Source organism: Leptodactylus fuscus, chromosome 6 (genome assembly GCF_031893055.1).
Source record: "Leptodactylus fuscus isolate aLepFus1 chromosome 6, aLepFus1.hap2, whole genome shotgun sequence".
Lineage (NCBI taxonomy): Eukaryota > Metazoa > Chordata > Amphibia > Anura > Leptodactylidae > Leptodactylus > Leptodactylus fuscus.
This window is the reverse complement of record NC_134270.1, coordinates 59,091,420-59,117,553: the sequence shown is the minus strand read 5'-3', so window position 1 is coordinate 59,117,553 and position 26,134 is coordinate 59,091,420. Positions and strand designations below refer to the sequence as shown.

The 26,134-nt window shown below is 43.1% G+C and overlaps 1 protein-coding gene across 1 annotated transcript; it reads left to right on the top strand.

Annotated features, from left to right (window-relative positions):
- Positions 1-256: 256 nt before the first annotated feature.
- CHEK1 (checkpoint kinase 1) lies at positions 257-21,112 on the top strand. Its single transcript, XM_075278548.1, has 13 exons — positions 257-308; positions 3,650-3,726; positions 7,202-7,425; positions 10,364-10,428; positions 10,680-10,749; positions 14,045-14,233; positions 17,417-17,521; positions 17,661-17,756; positions 17,915-18,011; positions 18,327-18,507; positions 18,597-18,728; positions 19,433-19,534; positions 20,872-21,112. The coding sequence occupies exons 2-13, from the start codon at positions 3,662-3,664 to the stop codon at positions 20,965-20,967; spliced, it is 1,422 nt and encodes a 473-aa protein (XP_075134649.1). The 5' UTR covers positions 257-308; positions 3,650-3,661; the 3' UTR covers positions 20,968-21,112.
- The last annotated feature ends 5,022 nt before the right edge of the window (positions 21,113-26,134 follow it).

Genomic DNA, 26,134 nt, shown 5'->3' with positions numbered 1-26,134 from the left:
CTGCTCTCGAGCTATACTTAGGTGCTATAATATCACCAGATGTTCAGCTACTACTTTTATAACACTGACACGTACTGTGCCGGTATATAACATATGAAACCTTTCATCTCCCTGTAGTTCTGAACTACGAAGAACTGCGTCGCAGACTTGTTTATACACGTCACAGAGTCACGTGTTCCTAGCGTAATGACGCTCTAGTCACGTCGGCGTGATGACGTGTTTTGTTGCCGGGTTGCTTGAAGCTTAATGGGCGGGAAAAACTGAGCGCAGCCGGGTTTGTGAAGTGATTTGGGAAAACAGCGGAGCGGGTGAGTTGTGGGGTGTTGTCACCCGCATGAGGTGATGCTGACAAGAAACTGCGGTGTAACTTATTGTAGTTGTGTGTGACCGAGGGCTTACTCTGTGGGTAGTATGAGAGTTAGCTGGGCTCTAGAATAAGAGTGCCTGGTACACAGTACTGTGCCGATCCAGTCACTGGTACACTGTGCCGACCGTGGTAGTTCTGCTTAGTTACTGGACTTTTAGTGACTTTGTGGCTATCTGGTCTGTCAGCACCTTTCCAGATATGCTGTGCTGTCAGTGTCACTGGGGAAGGTCTACCCTGTGCTGTCAGTGTCACTGGGGAAGGTCTACCCTGTGCTGTCAGTGACACTGGGGAAGGTCTACCCTGTGCTGTCAGTGTCACTGGGGAAGGTCTACCCTGTGCTGTCAGTGACACTGGGGAAGGTCTACCCTGTGCTGTCAGTGACACTGGGGAAGGTCTACCCTGTGCTGTCAGTGTCACTGGGGAAGGTCTACCCTGTGCTGTCAGTGACACTGGGGAAGGTCTACCCTGTGCTGTCAGTGTCACTGGGGAAGGTCTACCCTGTGCTGTCAGTGACACTGGGGAAGGTCTACCCTGTGCTGTCAGTGACACTGGGGAAGGTCTACCCTGTGCTGTCAGTGACACTGGGGAAGGTCTACCCTGTTCTGTCAGCGTCACTGGGGAAGGTCTACCCTGTTCTGTCAGCGTCACTGGGGAAGCTCTACCCTGTGCGGTCAGTGTCACTGGGGAAGGTCTACCCTGTGCTGTCAGTGACACTGGGGAAGGTCTACCCTGTGCTGTCAGTGACACTGGGGAAGGTCTACCCTGTGCTGTCAGTGTCACTGGGGAAGGTCTACCCTGTGCTGTCAGTGACACTGGGGAAGGTCTACCCTGTGCTGTCAGTGACACTGGGGAAGGTCTACCCTGTGCTGTCAGTGACACTGGGGAAGGTCTACCCTGTTCTGTCAGCGTCACTGGGGAAGGTCTACCCTGTTCTGTCAGCGTCACTGGGGAAGGTCTACCCTGTGCGGTCAGTGACACTGGGGAAGGTCTACCCTGTGCTGTCAGTGTCACTGGGGAAGGTCTACCCTGTGCTGTCAGTGACACTGGGGAAGGTCTACCCTGTTCTGTCAGCGTCACTGGGGAAGGTCTACCCTGTGCTGTCAGTGTCACTGGGGAAGGTCTACCCTGTTCTGTCAGCGTCACTGGGGAAGGTCTACCCTGTTCTGTCAGCGACACTGGGGAAGGTCTACCCTGTTCTGTCAGCGTCACTGGGGAAGGTCTACCCTGTTCTGTCAGCGTCACTGGGGAAGGTCTACCCTGTGCTGTCAGTGTCACTGGGGAAGGTCTACCCTGTTCTGTCAGCGTCACTGGGGAAGGTCTACCCTGTGCGGTCAGCGACACTGGGGAAGGTCTACCCTGTGCTGTCAGTGTCACTGGGGAAGGTCTACCCTGTGCTGTCAGTGACACTGGGGAAGGTCTATCCTGTGCTGTCAGTGTCACTGAGGAAGGTCTACCCTGTGCTGTCAGCGACACTGGGGAAGGTCTATCCTGTGCTGTCAGTGACACTGGGGAAGGTCTATCCTGTGCTGTCAGTGACACTGGGGAAGGTCTATCCTGTGCTGTCAGTGACACTGGGGAAGGTCTACCCTGTGCTGTCAGTGACACTGGGGAAGGTCTACCCTGTGCTGTCAGTGACACTGGGGAAGGTCTACCCTGTGCTGTCAGTGACACTGGGGAAGGTCTACCCTGTGCTGTCAGTGACACTGGGGAAGGTCTACCCTGTGCTGTCAGTGACACTGGGGAAGGTCTACCCTGTGCTGTCAGTGACACTGGGGAAGGTCTACCCTGTGCTGTCAGTGACACTGGGGAAGGTCTACCCTGTGCTGTCAGTGACACTGGGGAAGGTCTACCCTGTTCTGTCAGCGTCACTGGGGAAGGTCTACCCTGTTCTGTCAGCGTCACTGGGGAAGGTCTACCCTGTTCTGTCAGCGTCACTGGGGAAGGTCTACCCTGTGCTGTCAGTGTCACTGGGGAAGGTCTACCCTGTTCTGTCAGCGTCACTGGGGAAGGTCTACCCTGTGCTGTCAGTGACACTGGGGAAGGTCTATCCTGTGCTGTCAGTGTCACTGAGGAAGGTCTACCCTGTGCTGTCAGCGACACTGGGGAAGGTCTATCCTGTGCTGTCAGTGACACTGGGGAAGGTCTATCCTGTGCTGTCAGTGACACTGGGGAAGGTCTATCCTGTGCTGTCAGTGACACTGGGGAAGGGCTACCCTGTTCTGTCAGTGACACTGGGGAAGGTCTATCCTGTGCTGTCAGTGACACTGGGGAAGGTCTACCCTGTGCTGTCAGTGACACTGGGGAAGGGCTACCCTGTGCTGTCAGTGACACTGGGGAAGGGCTACCCTGTGCTGTCAGTGACACTGGGGAAGGGCTACCCTGTGCGGCCAGTGACACTGGGGAAGGGCTACCCTGTGCTGTCAGTGACACTGGGGAAGGTCTACCCTGTGCTGTCAGTGATACTGGGGAAGGGCTACCCTGTGCTGTCAGTGCCACTGGGGAAGGTCTACCCTGTGCTGTCAGTGTCACTGGGGAAGGTCTACCCTGTGCTGTCAGTGACACTGGGGAAGGTCTACCCTGTGCTTTCAGTGACACTGGGGAAGGTCTACCCTGTGCTGTCAGTGACACTGGGGAAGGTCTATCCTGTGCTGTCAGTGACACTGGGGAAGGGCTACCCTGTGCTGTCAGTGACACTGGGGAAGGTCTATCCTGTGCTGTCAGTGACACTGGGGAAGGTCTATCCTGTGCTGTCAGTGACACTGGGGAAGGTCTACTCTGTGCTGTCAGTGACACTGGGGAAGGTCTACCCTGTGCTGTCAGTGATACTGGGGAAGGTCTATCCTGTGCTGTCAGTGACACTGGGGAAGGTCTACCCTGTGCTGTCAGTGACACTGGGGAAGGTCTACTCTGTGCTGTCAGTGACACTGGGGAAGGTCTACCCTGTGCTGTCATCGCCGCCGGGGAAAGGCTACGCTGTGCTGTCAGCGTCGCTGGGGAAGGACCATCTTGGGCTGTCAGTGCTGCTGGGGAACGCGAGGTTACCTGGACTGTCAGGACATTGGGGGGAGGAGAGGTTACCTGATTTGTCAATGCTGCAGTGGGGAAGGGGGTGTGGCATAGTTGGGCAGTCAGTGGTGTGAAGTACTTAGACTATCCGCAATGTGAGACGTGTTATCTGGACCAGGCAGATTATGTTGCTGTATAACCATGCTGAAATCGTCTGTAATATTTTATTGTGTTGTTTATAACAATTTGCCTTAAAACTCATTTCTTTCTTGATAGCTATAGGTAATCATGGCCGTTCCTTTTGTTGAAGATTGGGATTTGGTGCAGACTCTTGGAGAAGGGGCCTATGGAGAGTAAGTGTTTGTCATTGGAGATTGTCAGGAAGGATGCATTTCTGACTGGAAATTATAGCTACTGTTTCTGCACAGTAGACCTAGAATATATGCATAATGGCGATTGCTCTCTCCCCCTTGTGACCTGTTTATGCTACTTCGCTTGCTTTCACAAAGCACTTTTTTTGTATGTGTATGTCGGTGTGCTGAAAACTTACTGTGGATTTCAACCTGTAGAGGTAAAGCAACTTTAAATGCAATATTTTTGCACAAGAATGGCCACGGAGCAGACTTTTAATACTGTAGTGTGTGTGTGTGTGTGTATATATATATATATATATATATATATATATATATATATATATATATATATATATACACACACACATACACATGCATGCGCAGATTTTTTGTTGCGCGTAGATCAGGTTTCAAAAACTCAATGAACAAGTACTATATACGGTACATTAACATAGTATTGAAGTGCTGAAGCTACACAGCAATTCTGTCACGTCTGAAGCTTGTCTCATAAGGAATGGGGAAAAGGATTGTCTTAGTTTTGTTCCTTTTATGGGTACATTCACACTACCATTGCCTTTCAATTCCGATCTCTCATAATTCACTTCAATGTAAAAATAAAAAATGCCATCTGGTGTATTTATTTTTAACATTGAAGTAAACTATGATGTCTCTTTTTGTTAATGATGGAAACTTTTCGTTCTGTTATGATCCTTTGTCAGATTAGAACAATGAAAAGTCATCAACAGAGTGAGGCCTGGCTCACATCTGTATTCGGTATTCCGTTCAGGGAGCCCCCATCCCGGAACTGAAACCTAAACGCATTAAAAAGCGGTTAGCTTAGAACATGGGTAGGGAACGTACGGCTCTCCAGCTGTTGCAAAACTACAACTCCCAGCATGCATACTGGCTCTGCTGTTCTTTGAACTCCCATGGAAGTGAATGGAGCATGCTGGGAGTTGTAGTTTCACAGCAGCTGGAGAGCCAAAGGTTCCCTACCCCTGGCTTAGAAACTACACGGACCCCATAGATTATAATGGGGTCCTTGCGATTTCCATTCTGTTTCCGCATGAATCATGCGGAGAGAAAAGTGCTGCGGAAACCACATGGACCCCCTTATAGTCTATGGGGTCTGCGTGGTTTCTAAGCTAACCAAATTTTAATGCATATAGGTTTACTTTCTGGGGGTCCCCGAACGGAATACAGAAACGCAAATGTGAACCAGTCCTGAGCACAACTATACATTTATTTTAAAGCTGAACTGTCTTTCCATGTCTATTTTACTAAATATGTTTTCCCAATGAATTCAGAAGCATTTTTTTCTTAGAACTAGGTTAAGTTTATTCCTCTGTTTTTCCTTCTAGAAATCAATAAATTGACGACTGCATGTTACCAGTTGGGGATGCATTCCTACTCTCTGACACTGTCCCTATAAAACTGATAATATCAGATTGTGTAGAGATATACTCCTTTTATAAAGGAAGCATTGATGCCCTGTGGTTAATTTTTATATATATTTCCAGAAGATCTAACGAGAATGGTGCAAAGGAGTTAGGGGGCATTCACATTTGTGCCCCTGTCTGTCTGCCGTGTTTCCGTCCTAATCTCCAGGGAAAGTGGATAGGGGACGGCTTGCCGGCGGTCAGTTTTAAAATCCATTCCTTGGAATGGGTTTTAAAAGTAAACTGCGGATGTCCATATGCAGCCTCTCCACCTGGACGGACACAAAGTCGGAAATTCAGGACTTTGCGTCCGTCCAAGAAAAAACAAACAAAAAAAACTGTCTCCAGACGGAGAGGCTGCATACGGACACTGGCAGTTTGCTTTTATAACCCATTCAAATGGATGGGTTTTAAAACTAACCGCTGGCAAGCCGCCCCCTATCCAGTTTCCCTGAGATTAGGGGCGGAGAGCAGGTGCTAGTGTGAATGCATAATAAGTAAAGATACCCCACATTTATGTCATGCAGAATACAGCTATTTACTAATACAGATGTTGGCAGTGATGTCAGGTGTGATTTAACACCATTTTACAGTTTACAAATAGAAATAAACTACATAAAGAGTTGTCACTTAAAAATAAATTGAAATTGCATTTCTTATTTGAAACTAATCCTGAGTTACTGCATGCATTAAAATCAATAGGTGCATTAATAGTTCTTCAAACTTCAGAGTTGGCTTTTAAGGGATCCTATCATTACAATCCCTTTTTTAACTAAGAAAATGTCGGAATGGCCTTAAGAAAGGTTATTCTTCTCTTACCTTTCCTTTTCTGATCCACACTGCCGTTCCTGAGAAATTTATTTCTTCCATATGTAAATTAGTTTTTAGGTAGCACTAGGGGCGTTCCCCTTTGTTCTAACAGCACTGGGGGCGTCCCCTTTGTTGTCGGAAAACTCTCCAGTGACACCTCTGTCTTCTTCTGCCGGCCACATCACCGGCTGCATCTTCATCCAAAAGCGCCAACAGCGCATATCTGTAGTCCATTTTCCTGTGGCCTCTTACACGAGCGTCTGTTCGGCCACAGGAAAAAGGCCGGCAGACATGCACAGTCGGCGTTTTTTGATGAAGATGCAGCCGGTGACGTGGCAAAGAGGCGGCCGGAAGAAGAAGACAGAGGTGTCGCTGGAGAGTTTTCAGACAGCAAAGGAGACGCCCCCTGTGCTGTCTGAAAACTTATTTACATATGAAAGAAATAAATTTTTCAGGAACGGCGGTGCGGATCAGAAAAAGAAAGATAAGAGAAGAATAGCGTTTCTTAAGGCTAGTCTGACGTGTACTTAGTTTAAAAAAAAAAAAATGATTCTAATGATAGAATTTCTTTGAACTAAATGAGTGGTGTTCCCAGCTTGGCCCTGGTTCTCTGGCCTGAAAGCTGCAGGAGGCGGTATAGTCATGATGCTCTGCAGATATAGGCTGCTTACTAACAATGAGATGCACTTCTGGACTAGAACAGAATTCTATCGCCTGCACATAAACATGGTACACATAGGACCTGTCACCCATGACAAAAATGCTTAATAGTCTGCATGATGTGATTGTCTCTTTGCATCTCAACAATTTGGTATTTATTTTTCTGCTGTATTTCTGCAATGGCCAGAAATGTCACTGATAGAGGGTTCACTTTGTATGTCTATGACAATACTTATCCATAACTGATCTTGTATTACACTCTAAAGCTACTGTAATTCAGGTGGAGTCACTATATACATACTTATCTGTATTAAGCCTTAGCTGCAGCATGGCTTATACTTCAGAGCTGAACTCACTATTCTGCAGGTGGAGTCACTGTGTACATACATTATATCTCCTGATCCTGAGTTTTTCTTTAGAACTGCTCAGTATTCTGCTGTTTGCTATTGATAATTGGTATTCAGAGGTAAACACAAGCTGGTAGGTGTTTTCAGCTGTACTGTTGCATGAACTCAGGTAGTTGAGTGGTCATCTGGCTTTCTTGACTCTTAGTTTATTATTGTCAGAGTACAGCTGGCTGTGAACCGGAAGACAGAAGAGGCAGTAGCAGTGAAGATTGTAGATATGAAGCGTGCAGCTGACTGCCCAGAAAACATAAAGAAAGAAATCTGCATCAATAAGATGCTAAACCATCAAAATATTGTGAAATTCTACGGACACCGCAAGGAAGGAAACATTCATTATTTGTTCCTGGAATACTGCCGTGGAGGCGAGCTCTTTGACAGAATAGGTATGTAGCTGTAACTTATTCACTCTCATCAAAGTATACTAACAAGTATACACATTACACATTTAACCCCTTAAAAAAGACGTCTCGCCACCTCTGCCAATTCAAATTCTTAGTATCGGTTAATAGACGATGCTCCACTGATTCCAGTGCGGTTGGATTCTCTCTCTAGTTTGCACCATCCCAGAGGAACGAACAGTTACAAGTTTTGGTGGCTCATGTGGTATTTAAGCTCTGTAATGTCAGAAGGGCGGTGTCAGGCAGGGGGTGTGATTCAGAGATAGCCAATGTCAGAGCTCAGAATCACACCCCCTTGTCTGCTCCTGTCTGACACCGCCCTCCTGACAGTACATGTCAGGCACCAAAACTAATAGAAGTGATTGCTCAGGAATGGTGAGGGCTGGAGACAAAATTCCAACTGCCCCAGAGTCCGTGGAGCAGTGACTATTAAAGGTTTCATTTTCACAAGAGGCTAAAGGAGAAAGAGCACAACAAAGTTTGATACAAAATTTCTCCTGAACACGACAATACACCATATTTCCTTGACACTGCTGGCAAGACCCATAATGGAAAGAGCTCTATGTGACTTTTGGAGGGCAGATTTTGTTGGATTGGTTTTCAAGTGCTATGTTACATTTGCAGAGCACCTAAATTGCCAATGGAAACCACACCAAAGTGTCTTCATTTTGGAAATTACATCCCACACAGACTATATAAAGGGGCATAGTCCGCATTCTGACCTCGCTGTTTCACAGATTTCACTAACATTGGGATGTAAAAATGAAAAGTCACTTAAAAAAACCAAACAAAACTATATACAATGAACTGTCTATTTAACCCTTTAAAAAAAAAAAAATGTAATTTAATTTTCACAAGCACTTTATAGTTCATTGCAAAATTTCTCCTAAACACAGCAATACCACATATGTGGTACAGGTACAAAAAAAAAAAAAGTTGTATATGTGGATGTAAACTGCTGATTAGGCACCCAGCAGGGCTCAGAAAAGTAAGGGGCACTGTATTTTTTATCTACTGGAGTATAAAGGAACTGTTTTTTAGATGCCATGTTTTTGCAGAGCTCTGAAGGTGCCAGTAATTTGGAATTCCCTAAGAAATGAGAAGTGACTGCATTTTTTAGAGGCTATTTTAGGCTCTAGGCAAATGTGATATGGTGTCCAAAGCCCAGACAATCTAAAACTGCACTCATAGAGCTCTTTCACATCTGTACCTTGCTGTGTGGAGTTGCAATAAATTGAAATTTATGTTTTCATTAACCCCTTAGCGACCCTTGACGTAACTGTACGTCAAGGGTCGCATGGGGATGTATGGAGCGAGCTCACACGCTGAGCTCGCTCCATACACGGCAGATGCCGGCTGTATAATACAGCCAGGACCTGCCAATAACAGCAGCGGTCGGTGCCCGAGCCGATCGCTGCTGTTAACCCTTTACACACTGCGGTCAAACGTGACCGCAGTGTGTAAACGGCGCCGGCGGCATGGGCGCCGCCATGTTTCGCCGATCGCCGCCCTCCTGAACGTCACATGAGGGCGGTGATCGGTTGCTATGACAGCCGGAAGCCTATTGAAGGCTTCCAGGCTTGTCTCTGCACTAGATCTATTAGACGATGCCAGAGGCATCGTCTAATAGAAGTGCTGCGATTTTCCTATTCACTGCAATACTGTAGTATTGCAGTGAATAGTATGAGCGATCAGACCCCCTAGGTTTCAAGGTACCTAAGGGGTCTGATCATAAATGTAACAGAAGAAAAAAAAAAGTTTTTAAAAGTATTAAAAAAATAAAAAAAAATATAAAAGTTCAAATCACCCCCCTTTCCCTAGATTAGCTATAAAAGTAATTAAAGAACATTAAACATAAACATATTAGGTATCCCCGCGCTCCAAAATGCCCGAACTATTAGAATATTAAAACATTTATCCCGTACTGCGAACGGCGTAGCGGCAAGAAAAATAAAAACAGCCAAAAAGCGTTTTTTTCAACACTTTGCCTGCTATAAAAAATTGAATAAAAAGTGATCAAACCATCAGATCTTTCCCCAAATGGTATCAATAGAAACGTCATCTTGTCCCGCATAAAAAGACACTGCACCCATCTCCATACATGGAAATATGAAAAAGTTACAGGTGTTAGAACATGATGACACAAATTTTTTTTTCTATTTTGCAAAGTTTATCATTTTTTTAAAAGTATCAAAACATTTCAAATACTATATAAATTTGGTATCACCGCGTTCGTACTGACACGTAGAACACAGGTAACATGTCATTTGTACCAAACAGTGAACGCTGTAAAAATTAAACCCATAAGAAAATGGCGCAAATGCATTTTTTCTCCAATTGCACCTCATTCTGAATTTTTTTCCAGCTTCCCAGTACATTGCACAGCATATTGAATGATGCCATTACAAAGTACAATTTGTCCCGCAAACAATAAGCCATCATGTGACTCTGTGAACTGAAAAATGAAAAAGTTATGGCTCTTGAAATGTGAGGAGGGAAAAACGAAAATGCGAAACCAAAAAATGGCCTGGTCCTTAAGGGGTTAATGACACTGTTGTACCTAGGGTAACATAATTATGCAGGACATAGAAGCGAAGGAGCACTATTTGGTTTTTGGAAGAGAGATCTGCAAAACTGACTGTGCTAAATGCTGCCTGTTGTCAGCTTTACAGTGATGTATAACTCATGATGTTAGAGGACATGAAAGATGTGGGGGGAAGGTTAATAATGTTTTTCATGTTTTATAAAGCATGAGATATAAGCATTTGAAGTGACCACAGCCTTGAATTTCATTATTTCAAATATAACTTTTTTACAGGCTGCTTTTATTTTTTTTTTTTGTTCATCAAAATGGCTGTTGTAGCAAATGACGTATACAACTATATACTAGGATAGTTTATTATAATTTTGTTGTCTATTTTAGAGCCAGATGTGGGGATGCCTGAGCAGGATGCACAGAAGTTCTTCCAGCAGCTCATCGCAGGAGTGGTGAGTATATCCAAAGCTTCGCGTTTTATGACAGTAGTAGAATTGTTTTGTTTTTGTTTTTTATTCACTAATTTTTTTAGCCATTGACATTGCAGGCAATAAACTGTGTTAAAAAGACAAATTTTGCGCATGCATAATTTTAGGGTAATTTATTGATGTTAATGTACACCAACTCTGAAGTGTCATAATGCATGATCGTTAAAGCTATTATGACAATTTTTGTCTGTCTTTTTTGTATTTTATCATATTAGGAATATCTGCATGGTCTAGGTATTACTCACCGAGATATAAAACCAGAGAATCTGCTCCTTGATGACCGAGGTAAGAAACGTTTGTCTTGCAGTTGCCTAGCTGCAGTCCACTTTAAACATGAACATAAATGGCCACGATTTTAGTTTAGTTTGTGTCGAAAATTTGTGTTTTTTTCATAATGGGTTGTTATACACACCCATAATTTAAAGGGTAAGTTTTCATTAAAAGTTGAAATATCTGCAGGATCTTGGTAGACCGCATGTTATGACTGCAGCACATTTTACTTTTCTCCCAGAGTTAGGAGGTGTGTACAATACAGCAGTCTGCCTCTTCCCATCCATTACTACTACTGGTTTATTTCCGTATAATTCTGCCAAAGCAACTGTAAAATAGTAAACCAGTAACTGTGAAAAGCCCAAGTGGCCCTATTCTAGGACATCCAGAGACATTGTACTGCAAATACCAGGCATGATAGTTGGGAGACATGTAAAAGCTGTGAGGAAACAGCTCCTTCTCTCTGCATTCTGCTCACTATGCTCCCATCTTAAGCCTGATGGTATCTATGGAAAGACCTTCTCTAGTAACAGGGAGTGAACAGCAAATTAGAAGGTAGACTCTTAGTGGCAGCAACTTGAGAGACATTTTTCAGGCAAAAAACACAAATATTTTCAAATAAAGTGCTTTACATTTTGGGTTAGAATCACCATCTTTATTAAATGAGACTAAGTTGTCTGATTTAAGCCACATTTTAGGGCCCTTATTACACCTGCTTACACCTCAATTCTTCAACATTTCTTTTATGAGTATTGATGATAACTTGGTTCCATGGTAATGTACCTTTTAGTTCACCATTTCATTTGAAGAGTTAGCTTTGTCAGGGTCTGGGGTTGCTAGGTGGGGTGGCATAGACACACAAGTCCAGTTTCTTTAGTCCAAAACAAAGTTAGAGTTTATTTTCACTCAAAAAGGTAGTGCAGCAACAAAAGGAAACAATACAAAAATAAATACCTGCCCGGCTAGGCTCTAACTAAACATAGAATAGGTTACCTCACCTAGAATAACAGAAATCCAAAAGCCAGTAGAATCATTCAGGACACAGCTCCAAAAATATGACCTCTCTGTCAGCTCTCCAGCCAAGCTCTGCCAAAATGTTGCTGCTGGAGCTGACTACTTAAGCCTCCTTGATGAAGAGACTCTCTGCAACTGAGTCGCTGCCGGAACATCCCCAAAGTGTGGACTGGAGGGGGGTGGAATGACAGGTCCCACTACCAACCTACCTGCCATTCCTAAAAATCCAGCCCAGTACTGAGCATTTACCAAAATGCTCAGCAGACGAAAGTTCCTGGAGTTTTATCATCTCACCCACCTGAGTAGTCTGGGAGAGATGTAAACCCCCTCCATTACCTGACCAGCCATCGGCTTACAGCTGTTAGAGACTCTAAACTATTACTGCTTCAAGAAACCAGTCTGAAGTTGAGGCCAAATGCATAAAAGCTGTGGTTTATGTTGAAGATTTGCTGTTATTTTTTTTTTTGTGTGTTTTCATTTTAGCCATGCCTAGAGTGGAATTAACAGAAGCGAAAAAAATAAGTGCTACCTTTTTATTTCCCATTCCTCTTCAAGCCTCTTTTAGCTTTGGCTCAAAAACCATCAAAATCTGCAACAAAAAAACAGCTTTCTCATTTATATCATTGGGGCACACAGTGCGGTGGGTATAGGTCCGGCCACTAGGAGGCTGATGATAGGAATATAAGAAAGTGTTGGCTTTGCCCAAGTGGGCTATATCCTCATCACAGATAGAAAGTTATTCAGTTTTAGCTTAGTTAACAGGTGCTCTGCTTTTTTATCATGTTAGTTGTATTTCTTTATTTTCACTTTCATGTTATCATTGTGTGTCACCACCATTATTTGTATCCCTCTGTAGGTGCTAAGAGTCGGGCAGCTAGGGTATCTCTGCATAGGCCCGTGTCTCCCCTCACCGCCGGACACCTAGTCCTCCTATTTGGAGGCAGCTAGATTGCCAGTAATCCCAATTTCATTGTGCATTTACTGAAGAGCTGACTCTGCGAGCACCCTGTCTTACTGCTTCTTGCCACCTAACATCCCTCTTACTATGCCAGTATGTGTATTTACAGACTGCATGGCTGTGTGCCCCCTGTTATAGTGAACTGTGCAAATGTAACATTCTGAGAGACGTTATGGACCATACCAATTCCTGCCTTAGCTGGCATAGAGTGCTAGTGTGACGACGTACGAATGAACATCTAATTTATAACCTCCAGACACTGCTGGTCTGACTCTTGGAGCCATGTTTAAACAAGGTGAAACAGAGGAGAGAAACAACAAGAAAAAGCAAAATGCTGAAAACGCCCTTTTTTTTTTTGTATATAATTACTCTTCTTGCTCAGTAATGCTGTCTGTTAGAATCAGTTCTTGACACCTACTGGTTGTTTAGGCTACCCTGGGAAGCTTTCCAGTACTTTGTACTTTGTCATCAGGGGTTTTTCCTCTATACAGAGACTTTAGTGACCTGTTATGCCTGACCATTGCTCAAAGGTTAGACCTCTGGTGAACCAGGGATTGCAAGTTCAGATATTGCTGCAACTGGCTCCCTCACCTACCTACCATAGAGTGATGTCCATGTGCCTACTAGTCCATTCCCTACATCATGGGGTTGGCGGTAGCTGTCTCTACCACTTGTTTGGCCTCATCACTATCAGAGAAGTCCTCCTGCTCCTCCTTTTTTTTTTTTTTTTTTTTTTTTTTTTTTTTTTACAATTTTTCATGTCACAATACAATATCCTGCAACTTTCACAGTGTCCACTAAAGCCTAGTAGCAGCCTTCAGTGGTTTCCGTTGTAGCAGTGACCTAATTTACATCACAAACAAGACAGCAGACAGGATTACAATATGAAGTTCACATTTCTACAGATGACACCCCATAATGACACTTCATACCCATTATGACTAGAAAACTCTTCCGTAGACCATAATGAGTCGGCTGCAAACTGCTTCTGTCTATGACACTGACTATGCTGTAATGCATATCACTAAATGCTGTTAACAAAGCAGGGGAGAAGTTCTGGGGTTGTGTAGGACTTCAAAAACATGGCTACTTTCTTCTTTTCAGGAGGTGACGTCTGTTGGTCACATGGCAATGAATGGGACTGACCTGCAGTATAGCCATTTGACCAACGGACATGATGTCGCTTCCTGAGGAGAAGTAGAAAGCAGCCATGTTTTCAAAGTCCAGCACCACCCCTTTAGTCAAATACAGAAAATTGAATGAAAAATTCTACAATTAGAAAATAATTGATAAAGTTTGCAATGCATTCCTATTATCTTCCCTTTTTTAAAAATCTAGATCAGCTGAAGATCTCTGATTTTGGACTAGCTACTGTCTTTAGACATAATGGGCGAGAACGTTTGTTGAACAAGATGTGTGGGACACTGCCATATGTGGCTCCGGAGCTCATAAAGATGCGAGGGTTTCATGCTGAGCCTGTGGATGTCTGGTCGTGTGGAATTGTCCTTATTGCCATGTTGGCTGGAGGTAAATATTGTGACAACAGGTAAACCTTGAATATGCCCATAACCTTTTTTGCTTGTCTAATGTGTAACTTGCATCAGGTTTTCTAATGTAGTTTTGATGCCAAAATCAGGTGTAGGTAATAAAGGGAGATAAAGTATAAATGACAGGTGATGCTCCTTTTTTTTTTAATTTAATTCACTCCTGATTCAGAAAACCTGCATGGCAGACTTTAATATACACTGTATGGACAAAAAGATTGGGATTCATTTAGTCCCATTGGTACAGGTGTATAAAATCCATAACCTAGTCATTCAGTAAGCCTTTATGAAGTAATGGCTTGTACTAACTTCAGTCTGTGATTTTCACAGACCCATACACTTGAATGAATGGACAGCGACACAGAATTGGACATGTACAGGACCTTCTCCATATTTTGCAGTTCTTTTCTATGGCCGAGATACACATTATAGATATTATGGATGTGTGTATGGGCCATAGAAATGAATGGATCAGTATATGATTCACTATTACTGACCCGTAATTTTGTATAATATGCAAGATTTAGATTTATCCATCACTTTATTGAATTAATACATATACTTCCAGACTCTGCCTTTTTTTTATTGTCTATTGAATGGGTGTGATGCTATCAAAGCCTTTTTAGTCATACCTACATATTCAAATTTACGTTTTAGCCTTTCCTGGTGCCCCTTTGTGATTTACTACTTAGTGTTTGGAACTTTTCTTTCTGTGATTTATACATGGACAGTCTGACCAGATTTTGGGTCACTAGGACCTCCTTCACCAGTTCACCTGGCTTATCTATGAGGAAAAGTCCAGTCTTGTACCTTCTCAGCGCATGGTCTTTCTGTGCATGATCCTCTGTTCTGTCCAGGGCAGGTTGCCCTGGGACCATGCTCTGTCCAGTCTTGACCGCCTGACACTTTTCTGGGTTCGCCGGAGACTTCTCATTGGCTCCCCTCTGGCAGGTGATATTCACCATTCCCAGTCTAGCGGTTGGGTGCGGTCTTTGCTGTTTTACAGCTCAGGGCCTTTGGTCCAAATGTGAGGCCTCCCTTCAGATCAACTTGTTGGAACCGAGGCCCCTTTTTTCTCCTCCAGGGCCGTTCGGTCATTGTCCATACTAACAACTCCAATGCTGTTGCCTACTTGAACCCTCAAGAGGTCACCAGAAGCTAAGTGGCAAGGCAGGAAGCCTCCTGCTCCTTTCTTTGGACAGAGCGTCTCTTCCCAGCCATGTCAATTGGTTGGCAGACTATTTAAGCTGAGAAAAACTCATCCCTTGCTAGTGTCTGCTTCTCCAGCAGATATTTCTACAGGTATTCTCCCAGTGGGACTTTCCTGATGTCAATTTATTTGCCTGTACTGGAACCTCAATCTCACTCTCTTATGGCCAGGTCCCTGGACCCTCTGACCACCGCTGTCGACCTTGTGCTCCCCTGGTCTGTCTTCTGTCTTCCTTATCTTTACTCCTCTTCCCCTTGTCCCCCGGGTTCTGAAGGCCGAGGTGGTTCTGGCTATCCTGGCAGCTCCAGTTCGGCCCTGCAGGACCTGGTATGCTGTTTTTAGATTCCTGCTGGAGGACCCACCTTGGCCTCATCCTCTGCAGCGTTCCTCCAGTCTCAGGGTCCACTGTTCTGACACTCCTTTCCTCAGCTGTATTTAATGGCATGGATGTTGGAGTCAAGGTCCTTTAGGCTTTGTGGTTTTTCCGAGTCTATTATCGGGACCGTGCTCAAGGCCCAAAAACCCAAGTGTGCGAAGTTCTTTCATTGTATACAGAGGATGTTTGCAGTGGTGCAGTACTGGCCACCATCAGCTTTGGGTTTTTTCACCTCCCAGGATCCTGGCTTCTTCTCATCTAGTCTAGACCAGTGACTCCTTTTTTTTTCTTCTTCTTCTTTCTAAGGGCAGTTCCTTCTACCTTTTCCATTCTTTTTTGAAGACCTTGACTTTTTTCGTCTTTAGGTGAAGACTTTCCTGCAGGGCGTGGTGCTGTGTTCCTTCCAACCATTCTCTGGTCCTCGGGGAGCCCTCCAGCACCCATCCCCTTCATGCCTTTTCACAAGTTCTTTCTTCACCTTTTGTCTTGGCAGGTTGCCTTCCTGGTAGCGGTCTCTTCCTTCTGCAGGATCTTCACAGCAGGGCCGTCCTTCATTCACTGTCTTTTCTGTTTTAAGGTTCTTTTCCTCCTTTCCACATCAATGAGGACGTTGTTTTACATTCTTTTTGCCCAGACTCCAAGCATTGATGTGCACTCTCGCTTCTCTGCCTGGCTTTTGTCTGGGAAATTAGTGTCTGTCTGTACAGATGCCTTGTTTGTTCTCCCTGGCGGTCCTTGCAGGGCCTGGCTTCCATCTCCTGGTGGATGTGGTCTGCTCTCAGAAAGGCCTACGGACTCAAGGGTAAGCCACCACTGCCTCCCTGTGTGATGGATCGTTCTACCATAGCTGCCGGAACTTTCTAAGTTGTTTTGGCATCCGGCTTCCTCTGCCCAGGTCTGCAAGGCTGCCACCTGGGCCTCTGGTCACACTTTTACTAGGTTCTTCGAGATCCATTCTGTGGCCTCTGCTAACCCCACCTTGTGCACTAAGTTGTCGTGTGGCTACATATTTCCCTTCCTCAGGGACTGCTTTAGGACATCCTATGGTGCTGTGTCCCCTAATGAAATAAGCGGAAAAAAATGGACTTTTGTACTCTCCATAAAATCCTGTTTTCGTTGCATTTGCTGGGGGTCACAATTTCACCCTAATTTTTTATTCCCTCTCCCCCCCACTGTTTCTGTCCCTGGCTGTTTTGGTTCATTTTCGGGAGTTTTCTGGGTTGTTTTTTTTATTTGTGTGTCTCTCCTACTTTTTTGTTTAATTGAGTGTATATTCAATATATTATAGATTTACAGGTTGTATTGTAGCTCAGTTTTGTTTATTTCAAAAGAACTGACCTGCAATACCAGACATAACCCAAGTACAGTGATTAATGCTGAATAAGGAAGGCATGTTGTGTGTGTGGTGGTTTTTTTTCTGTTTGTTTGTTTTTTAAATCCCTCCAAAGACATACTGGGGAATATAGATTGTGAGCCCTATATGGGACAGTAACTGTCAATGTCTGGAAAGCGCTGCGGAATATGATGGCGCTATAAAAATAAGCATACTAATAAATCCCCCTTTTAACTTTTATTTGCAGAATTACCATGGGATCAGCCAAATGATGTGTGTCAAGAATATTGTGATTGGAAGGAATCTAAGCATTACCTGACTCCTTGGAAAAAGATTGATGCTTCTCCTCTAGGTAAGTGTTGTTTTCTCATTTTATAAAGTTGCCAGCTGCACTAATCTCCATGGTAATTGTCCATCTGAAGCCTAGTGCTAGCAAACCTGAGCACCACATAGGACTGCAGTAGTAATTCTGAGCTCTGTTCCTTTTCTAGCATTGCTGTGCAAGATACTAACTGAAAACCCCAGTTCAAGGCTCACAATTCCTGACATCAAAAAGGACCGGTGGTTTATCAAACCACCCAAGAAAGGTATGGTGTTTTTTTTTTTTTTTTGGCTTGTCATTTAGTATTTTTTGTTTGTCAGATGACAATGACTGCTTAGTTCCATAAGGACTAACATCTAAAGTGCAATATTATGAATTTTTAGGTATTTTCTGAAAGAGTATTATATGTGTTTCTGGTATTAGGTATAAAGAGGAGCCTTGGGTCTTCAGGGGCAACTGAAACACCTGGACTTTTCAGCAAACACATTCGGTCTGATATGGATTTGTCTTTTCTTCACAGGTATGTGCTACTTTCTCAAAAAAAAAAAAAAAAGGAAAGCTTTGGTATTTCAAAACACTCTGGCTCTTAATCTGTCAGATAAAATATAGATAGGCCTGTATGTATGTGTGTGTGTGTGTGTATGTGTATATATATATATATATATATATATATATATATATATATATATATATATATATATATATATATATAATCTATATCTCCTCCACAAGTATGGCTCATAGTAATCTAATGTATTGCAGAACTAGAGTGATTGCTTAGTTTAGAAGTAACCAGTTGACCAAAGGTTTGTAAATCTCTCTAATTTCCTTGCAGTGAAGAGAAGGTGACTTTTTCCAGTACACAGCCAGAACCCCGGACTGCGCTCCCCACTTGGGACAGCAGTTCTCATATTGATAAATTGGTTCAGGGTAAAGGAATCAGTTTCTCTCAGCCAGCCTGTCCTGAGAACATGCTTCTGAACAGCCAGTTAGTGGGAACCCCAGGCAATTCACAGGTAATGTAAAATGTTGTTAATACTGGCCTTCTGACTTCTGGTTTGTTCAATGTAATATATTCCACAATGATTACTGTGCACCTTTCCAGAACCCATGGCATCGATTGGTTAAAAGGATGACTCGCTTTTTTACAAAAGTTGATGCTGAAAGCTCATACCAGACTTTAAAAGAGACTTGTGAAAAGATGGGCTATGTCTGGAAGAAGTGCTGCGTCAACCAGGTAGGTGTGCTTACAGGGCCTGCTCTATGAGTAGACAGTATTTCTTTATTTTTACAGCACCATTAATTCCTTGTCTGGAAGGATTTGCAGTAAAAGTCTAAGGATCCATTCACACGGAGGAAAATGGTGAGGAATTTGGTGTGGAATTTCAGCGCTGAAAAAAAAGCCTCTCAAGGACTTCAATGGGTTCCTTTTTCTGCTAGCAGAAAAAGGAACCCATTGAAGTCAATAGGAGGCTTTTTTTTTCCAGCGCTGAAATACCACACCAAATTCCTCACCATTTTCCTCCATGTGAATGGATCCTTATAAGGATCAGAAAATGTGTGGCTAGGTATCAGAAAATTGTCAGAGATGTATAGAGGGAGCAGGCTGTGGATGGCCAATGGTAGCCACTGAAGGGATTAAAAAAGGGGTTAAGGTAGATGAGAAACCAAGGGGGGAAATGTGGATTTATCAGGCCGAAGAATTGAGTGTAGAAGGGAGTGAAAGCATTGTCTGGGAGGCCACAGAGAAGGATGTTGCAGGGATGAGAGGGTCGAGGAAAGAGCAGATTAGATACATGTCTTTGAGATGTTAAAGTGTTCATGGCTTGGATGCATGGGCAGAATCAACAGTGTCTGAAGCAGTGGGCTTCTGAGACTGGGGCAAGTATGGACTTTTAAATGGTCTCAATACCACTGACTTAATTTGGTTCCTTTTATCAGGTGACTCTTTCAACCACTGACCGAAGGAACAACAAGCTGATATTCAAAGTTAATTTGGTGGAAATGGATGAGCGAATTTTATTGGACTTCCGCCTTTCCAAGGTACAGTAACGTATTACAAAAATAGTTGTAAAATCACTAGAGCAATCCGAGTGACAACTGTATGTATGGTATAGTTGTCATGTAGTGTTAATATATTTAAGTGTGTACTCTCAATGGCCAATTTATGCTTACATATGCCTATTCATTGGCATAGCTTAGATAATTCCATCAGATGTATATGTTAAGGTCTGCTCCACATGTATACCTCAGACGTGGCCAACTAAGAAATGTGCATCAGATGTTGATTTGCAAGTTTACTTAAAGAGGACCTTACATGGTCTTGGAGATGGGTGGTATTGTATACAGCTAGAAAACTGACAGTGCACTGAATTTAGCACACTGTCAAGTTTGCTGATATGCAGCCGTGTGCTGATATTATGTTTTGGCACCGATATTCCTACACTGTCAGAAGGCTGGGCCTTACAGCCTAACATCATTGGTCACATTCCAGAGATGAAGCTAGGCTGTAAGGCTCTCCCTGAATCATCTGACTTCCAAATCCTGGATGCTATTCAGTGGAAAAGGGAGAAAACGTTTTGGCTTAATCGAATGTTTTAGGCCCCATTCCCACGGAGTAACGTGGCGCTCACTCTGACATGTAAACACATGTCAGAGTGAGCGCTTCAAAACAGAATCCCATTGACTTCAATGGGTTCCGTCTTACGCGCGCTACACATTGAAGTCAATGGGATTCTGTTTTGAAGCGCTCTTTTCTGACAGGTGTTTACGTGTCAGAGTGAGCGCCGCGTTACTCTGTGGGAACGGGGCCATAGATTGGAATGGTGAAGCAGTGTCTTAGGATGCCCCATGCACATTAGACTAAAGTAGAGGCAAATAGATGATATCAGCCGTAACACACATTTAACATTAAACAATTGTATAGCCAACCATTAACTCCCCATCATGCTGGCGGTGCTTTTACATTTTTGTCAGTTAGTTGCATGAAAGACATTTAATCTGTGAATGACGTCTCCTTCTGCCCATTATCTTATTAGTCTTTTTGAAGTGTAATGGCCAATATAGACTAATGGTTGTTTCAGCGAAGCAATTGTGTGCCAGATGACTCTTCCATGGAACAAGTCAGTGGTGCAGGTAGCACATGCACTGGATAGTAATCTGGCAAGCCCACTCCCCATTTCTTTTTGATTTGTGAGAAGTAATAGGTGTAGCCTAGGGCCTGCATCACCAGTTAAAAGCTTTACAGTAGTTACAGAGGTGGAGCCTATTGAAGAACCTTAACTTTTTTAGGACATGCCTACATAATTTTGATATTTTAATTAGAACTTCTAGATATTTTCTCCTTTATTACCCACTAACATTATTTAACCTACTTACAGGGTGATGGTCTGGAATTCAAGAGACATTTCCTTAAGATAAAGAAGAAACTGGATGACATTGTTGCTAACCACAAAGTTGTTATGTCTATCACATGATCTTGTGGGGAACGGGTTGAGACCTCTCTCCACTTGGACCACAGACTTGTTACTGTTTTGTACTAGTTCTTGATTTCCTTATATTAATCTGGCACTGTTAGGTGAGTAGTTGCTGATGTGTACAGTGGAAATGGAACGGCTCCGATGAGATTTGGAGCGAGTAGAGCTTCACCTATTTTCTAGCATATGACATGTTGGAATTGTTTCACAGGCTCTACTGTATGTTATATATGAGGGAGTGAAGCAAAGGACACCTTTCTTTTTTTTTTTGTTTTTTTGTTGTTGTTTTTTATGTTTATGATGCATTTGTTTTCTCAATGCTGTTTTTGAACACAGTCCTGCACCAGTGATATATCATTAGCTCAACTTTGTAAGGTCCTTATATGGTTCACTTCAGTGGATAGTGAGCCATTGAGTAGGCTAAAAACACCTGTTGAGGAAGAATGGCTGCTTCCCTTGTGGAATCCGATAAGAATCGGAGAAGATTACCTTGTCCAAAGCTACTGTTATGAGATGGCTAACCTAATAAATAACTGTTTGTTGTTTCTCTCAGATTACATTTTGCTGTAAGTTGCCTGAAATGGAGTGTACCACCTCCCCCAAGCATATCCAACTGCTACCACTGCATTACAGAGCACATTACAGTAATAAACCACATATCTTTATGTACGCCACTTATGTAGATTTGAAGAAAAACTACTTTGAAGTCTTATGCAAAGGAGATGATTGGTGCACTGGGGCCGGGCCTTCAGCCTTGACAACTGTTTTCCCTGCTTAAAGGGGCTCGATCAGCAAAATCATGCTGATAGAGCCCCACATATGCGTGAATAGCCTTTAAAAAGGCTATTCAGGCACCGTAAATGTTATATTAAACTACCCCCCAGTTTTAAAATAAAACCCTAAAAAAGAATGTTATCTACTTACGCATCGTGCACGGTGGGCGGGCATTCAGGGTGTGTCTTCTTCTTCATCCACGCCTCCTCTTCCTTCGATGTCCTCTGGTCCCGTCCTAATCCAGCGCTCGCGAACTGACACTGGTATAAAAAATGGCCTGGGCGCATGCGCAGTAGCATGCGGCTTCTACTACGGCTACTGCGCAGGCGCCCAGGCCATTTTTTTTTTTTTATCAGTGTCAGTCCGCGAGCGCCGGAGGAGGATGGGACCGGAGGAAGAAGAGGCGTGGATGAAGACGATGACGACGACACACCCTGAATGCCCACCCACAGTGCACAATCCGTAAGTAGATAACATTTCTTTTTTAGGGTTTTATTTTAAAACTGGGGGGGGGGGGGGGGGGGGGTAGTTTAATATAACATTTACGGTGCCTGAATAGCCTTTTTAAAGGCTATTCACGCATATGTGGGGACTGATTTTGCTGATAGAGCCACTTTAAATAGGATGGGTGGGAGGATCAGCTTTCACTGAATGGGGTGGCGGAAGCAGGAGATGGTAGGGGTCTGAATGGCAACAGCAGTGCTCCAGGGAGCTGAAGGCCTGGCCCCAATTGTACCAACTGCCTCATTAGCATAAAACTTCAAAGTTGTTTTTCTCCCAATCTACAAAAGTGACATATCTTTTATCACTGTAATGTGTTTTGTAACACAGTAGTGACAATTGGATATGCTTTGGGAAGGTTATACATTCCCTATAAGACAACTGTGCCCATCAACACCAGGCTATGATTTAAATGTAAATCATTAATAAAAAAAAAAAAAAAGTGAATGTATGGAGTTTATGAAATGTAAGTAATTGATAATAAACAAATGTTTTACTTTTTTGGGTAAAAATTTTATTTTTTTTTAGATGTGTGTTTTCAATTTTTCCTATAAACACACTCACATACTCTTATATACTCATAGGAACACATTGTTAGGGTATGGTCACAAAGCGGAATTTGCATTCAGTGTGTGTACACTTCCGCGCAGCTAGCCCTGACTGAATGCCATGGCTGAGTCGGCAAGATAGGGCAGCTCGCTTCTTTTTTCCACTACTACCTAGCGGAAAAAAGAAGCGAGCGGCTCCCATTGAAGTAAATGGGAGCTGGATTTTGAGGTGGATTCCACGTCAAAATCCTCTCCAAAAAAATGGGCTAAGGAAGCACAGCTCCAAAACCGGACAGGAATAGGTCCTGTCCTGAGTTCTGTAGGCTGAACTGTGTAATACCTGGTCATGTGCGTGGGCTGACAAATCAATGGGTCAGTGTGCTGTCTGGGAAAAACCCGAATAGGACACTGACCTAGCCCATGGTCATATGCAATGGGCCTTAGGCTATGTTCACACTACTACTATTACAATTTATTGCTCTAATCTTTCATAGAATGAGAGCAATGCATATTAATGTCAGTAGGGTAACAGACAGAGCTCCCTTCATCAGCATGGACACTTTCTTCCATCATGTTTGTTTACTCTTTCCAGAAAAGAACACAACAGTGGATTCCATTTTTTTTTCTTTCACAAAGGTGGTGAATGCATCTGGATGCCAGAAGGATGTGGCTCTGTCTGCATCTGTTTTTTAATGTCTGTAGTTCCCCTCCTGTGATGGGTGAGAGCAAAGGGCATTAAATAATTGTAGTGTGAACCCACCCCTATCTGTTACCAACTATACTGCTTTAGCCAAATGACAATGAGTCCATGTTGTACAGGTGTATATGTGCCTATAGCCTACATTGCTTTGCTCTTTTATTTTCAAACAGAATCTATAGAAAAATGTTTTCTTGGAATAAGTGCTTTGCATTCAGATCCTGGTGTGTGTGTATAAAAAAAATAAATAATCTATATTAGCCCATTATCAGATCCGACTGTCTACTGTATTGAACTATGCTGTATCTAAAGTGAGATGTGGAGCTGAACACTGTTTCTCCAAAAATAAGCCCTACCCTGAAAATAAGCCCTAGCTAGATTTTTTTTTTTTTGGATGAGCTTCAAATATAAACCCCACTCCAAACAAAGCGCTAGCTACTGTTGGGTTTAACCCCTTCCAGACATCTGCCTTGTTATTGCTGCAGAGTGGCTACCGTGCTGGGTCTCCACTGCCATGTAATCTGAGTCCACCCTGAAGTGTGCATTATATATTATACTAGAACAGATAACCTATCCTTTGAGGACTTTAATAAATTCTTACAGTTCAGAGAAATTTTGAGATCTTCTCAGCTCAGTAAATTTGGTACATAGAAGTTTGCCACTTCTTGATACTGTCCACTGCAATGGCACCATAGGGGCTCTGCAAATCCGTCATGGCACCTGAAAATGATTCTGTCCTCCGAAAGCCAAATAGTGCTCTGTCCATTGCCAGCCCTACATGTATCCCTACAGTATTATGGGGTATTACTGTGCTGGGGGAAAATCACATAACAAATTTTGAGATTCATTTTCTCTTATTGTAAGTCTATATATTTTAAGGCCTAATGAATGTATTATTATTATTAATACTATAAAGAAATTTATAAAGATCACCTTCAATTTGCAAAAATCCCTGTCAAATGCAGGGTAACCAAACTTCCCAGATGTTATTTTGAATTATTTGAGGGTTGCAGTTTTGAGAAGGTGGTGACTTATGGGCAGTTTCTAAGATATAGATCTTTAAAATTTTGCACCAAGATGAGCCACATTGTTCCTTGTTTTCCAGCACAGGCTTAGAAAGATGTCTACTTTATATGTGGCTCCTTTACTATGACATATTTCATGGATCCTGACTCCCAAGTAAAATCACATCAACTAAATATTGTAGAAAAAAAATACACAAACACTTTAATGAGGTGTTAAACTGAAAAAAACTTCATTGAAAATCACATTACAGTCATTTCAATCAGTGTCTCAAATTTATAAGGCCAATTGCTATGAAAAAGACACTGAAAATAGCGTACCGCAATACATAAAGAATCGGCCTCCAGCACTCTGGAGAGGAAAACCATAGGAATTGCCAAGTTTTGCACTGGTGTATTTTGTATGTTGTTTGTGTGTATGTCCATAAGTCTCATGTGATCATGTGTATCTCAGTTTGATTATCAGTGAAAAATCTTCGATCGGTTATTATGGATACATGGAGTAAAGCTATGTGACTGTGACCTTGTGTAACAGTGTCATCTACAGCGCCCTGCCCCTATAAAGCTGACATACAGCAGTGGGTTGGTATGGAAACCTGGAGTAAAGCTCTGATGTGTGATACTGTGTGCTGAGGTGCGTATCTGATCCTCCGTTGTGTGGTACTATGTACTGAGGCGCATATATCATTCTCCGGCGTGTGATACTGTGTGCTCAGCGGCGTATCTAATTCTCTGGCATGTGGTACTGTGTGCCAAGCCACGTATCTAATCCTCTGGAATTATCTTCACTAAATTTGGCACAGGTGTCCGGGAAGGTTTTAGACCGGGTCTCAATTCTCTCGGATGTACCGTTCCTGAGATACAGTATTCCCAAAACAATGACCTGCATAAGTCAATACAAACCTGCAAGTCTTTCATTCCTATTCCAACTGCCATACAAATGGTTACTCCACATGCACACAGCATCACTCCTGGTTTCCATAACTGAAATCAAACTGAGATACACGCATCAGAGGATTAGATACACAGCTTGGCACACACCATCACACATCAGAGGATTAGATACAAAACTCAGCATACGCCATTACACTTCGGTAGATTAGATACACATCTCAGCATTCACTATCACACCTCATGGGATTAGATGCACAGCTCAGCACACATCAGAAGATTAGATACACAGCTCTGCACACAGTATCACACATCAGGGGGTCAGATGCACAGCTCCGCACATAAAATCACACATCAGAGAATTAAATACACAGCTCAGCGCACAGTATCTTACATCTGAAGATTACATACTCAACTCAGCACACGGTATCACACTTCAGAGGATTAGATACACTGGTCAGCACACACCATCACACATCAGAGCTTTACTCCAGGTTTCCATAACATCCCAGACTCTATTGTTCTATTTTATTGGCGAAACTCCTATAGGGTATGTCCAACCATTGGAGGCCTGGCATTTACACGTTTATAGTCTGACCCCTGCTATACTGGGCCACACAGACACCTGTACTCTGGTACATATGTACTGTACTTACTCTAGTTATACACTCCAACCCAGGTTTATCTCCATGTGTTCTCTTCTCCAGCTTCTTCTAGATCCTCTCTAGTATGCC

What these genes read in the sequence shown, in the direction of transcription:
- CHEK1 (XM_075278548.1), top strand. Translation starts at nt 3,662, where the DNA reads ATGGCCGTTCCTTTTGTTGAAGATTGGGATTTGGTGCAGACTCTTGGA. An exon ending in CGAGCTCTTTGACAGAATAG is followed by an intron (nt 7,426 to 10,363) that starts GTATGTAGCTGT and finishes TGTCTATTTTAG; the next exon opens with AGCCAGATGTGGGGATGCCT. An exon ending in AGCAGCTCATCGCAGGAGTG is followed by an intron (nt 10,429 to 10,679) that starts GTGAGTATATCC and finishes TTATCATATTAG; the next exon opens with GAATATCTGCATGGTCTAGG.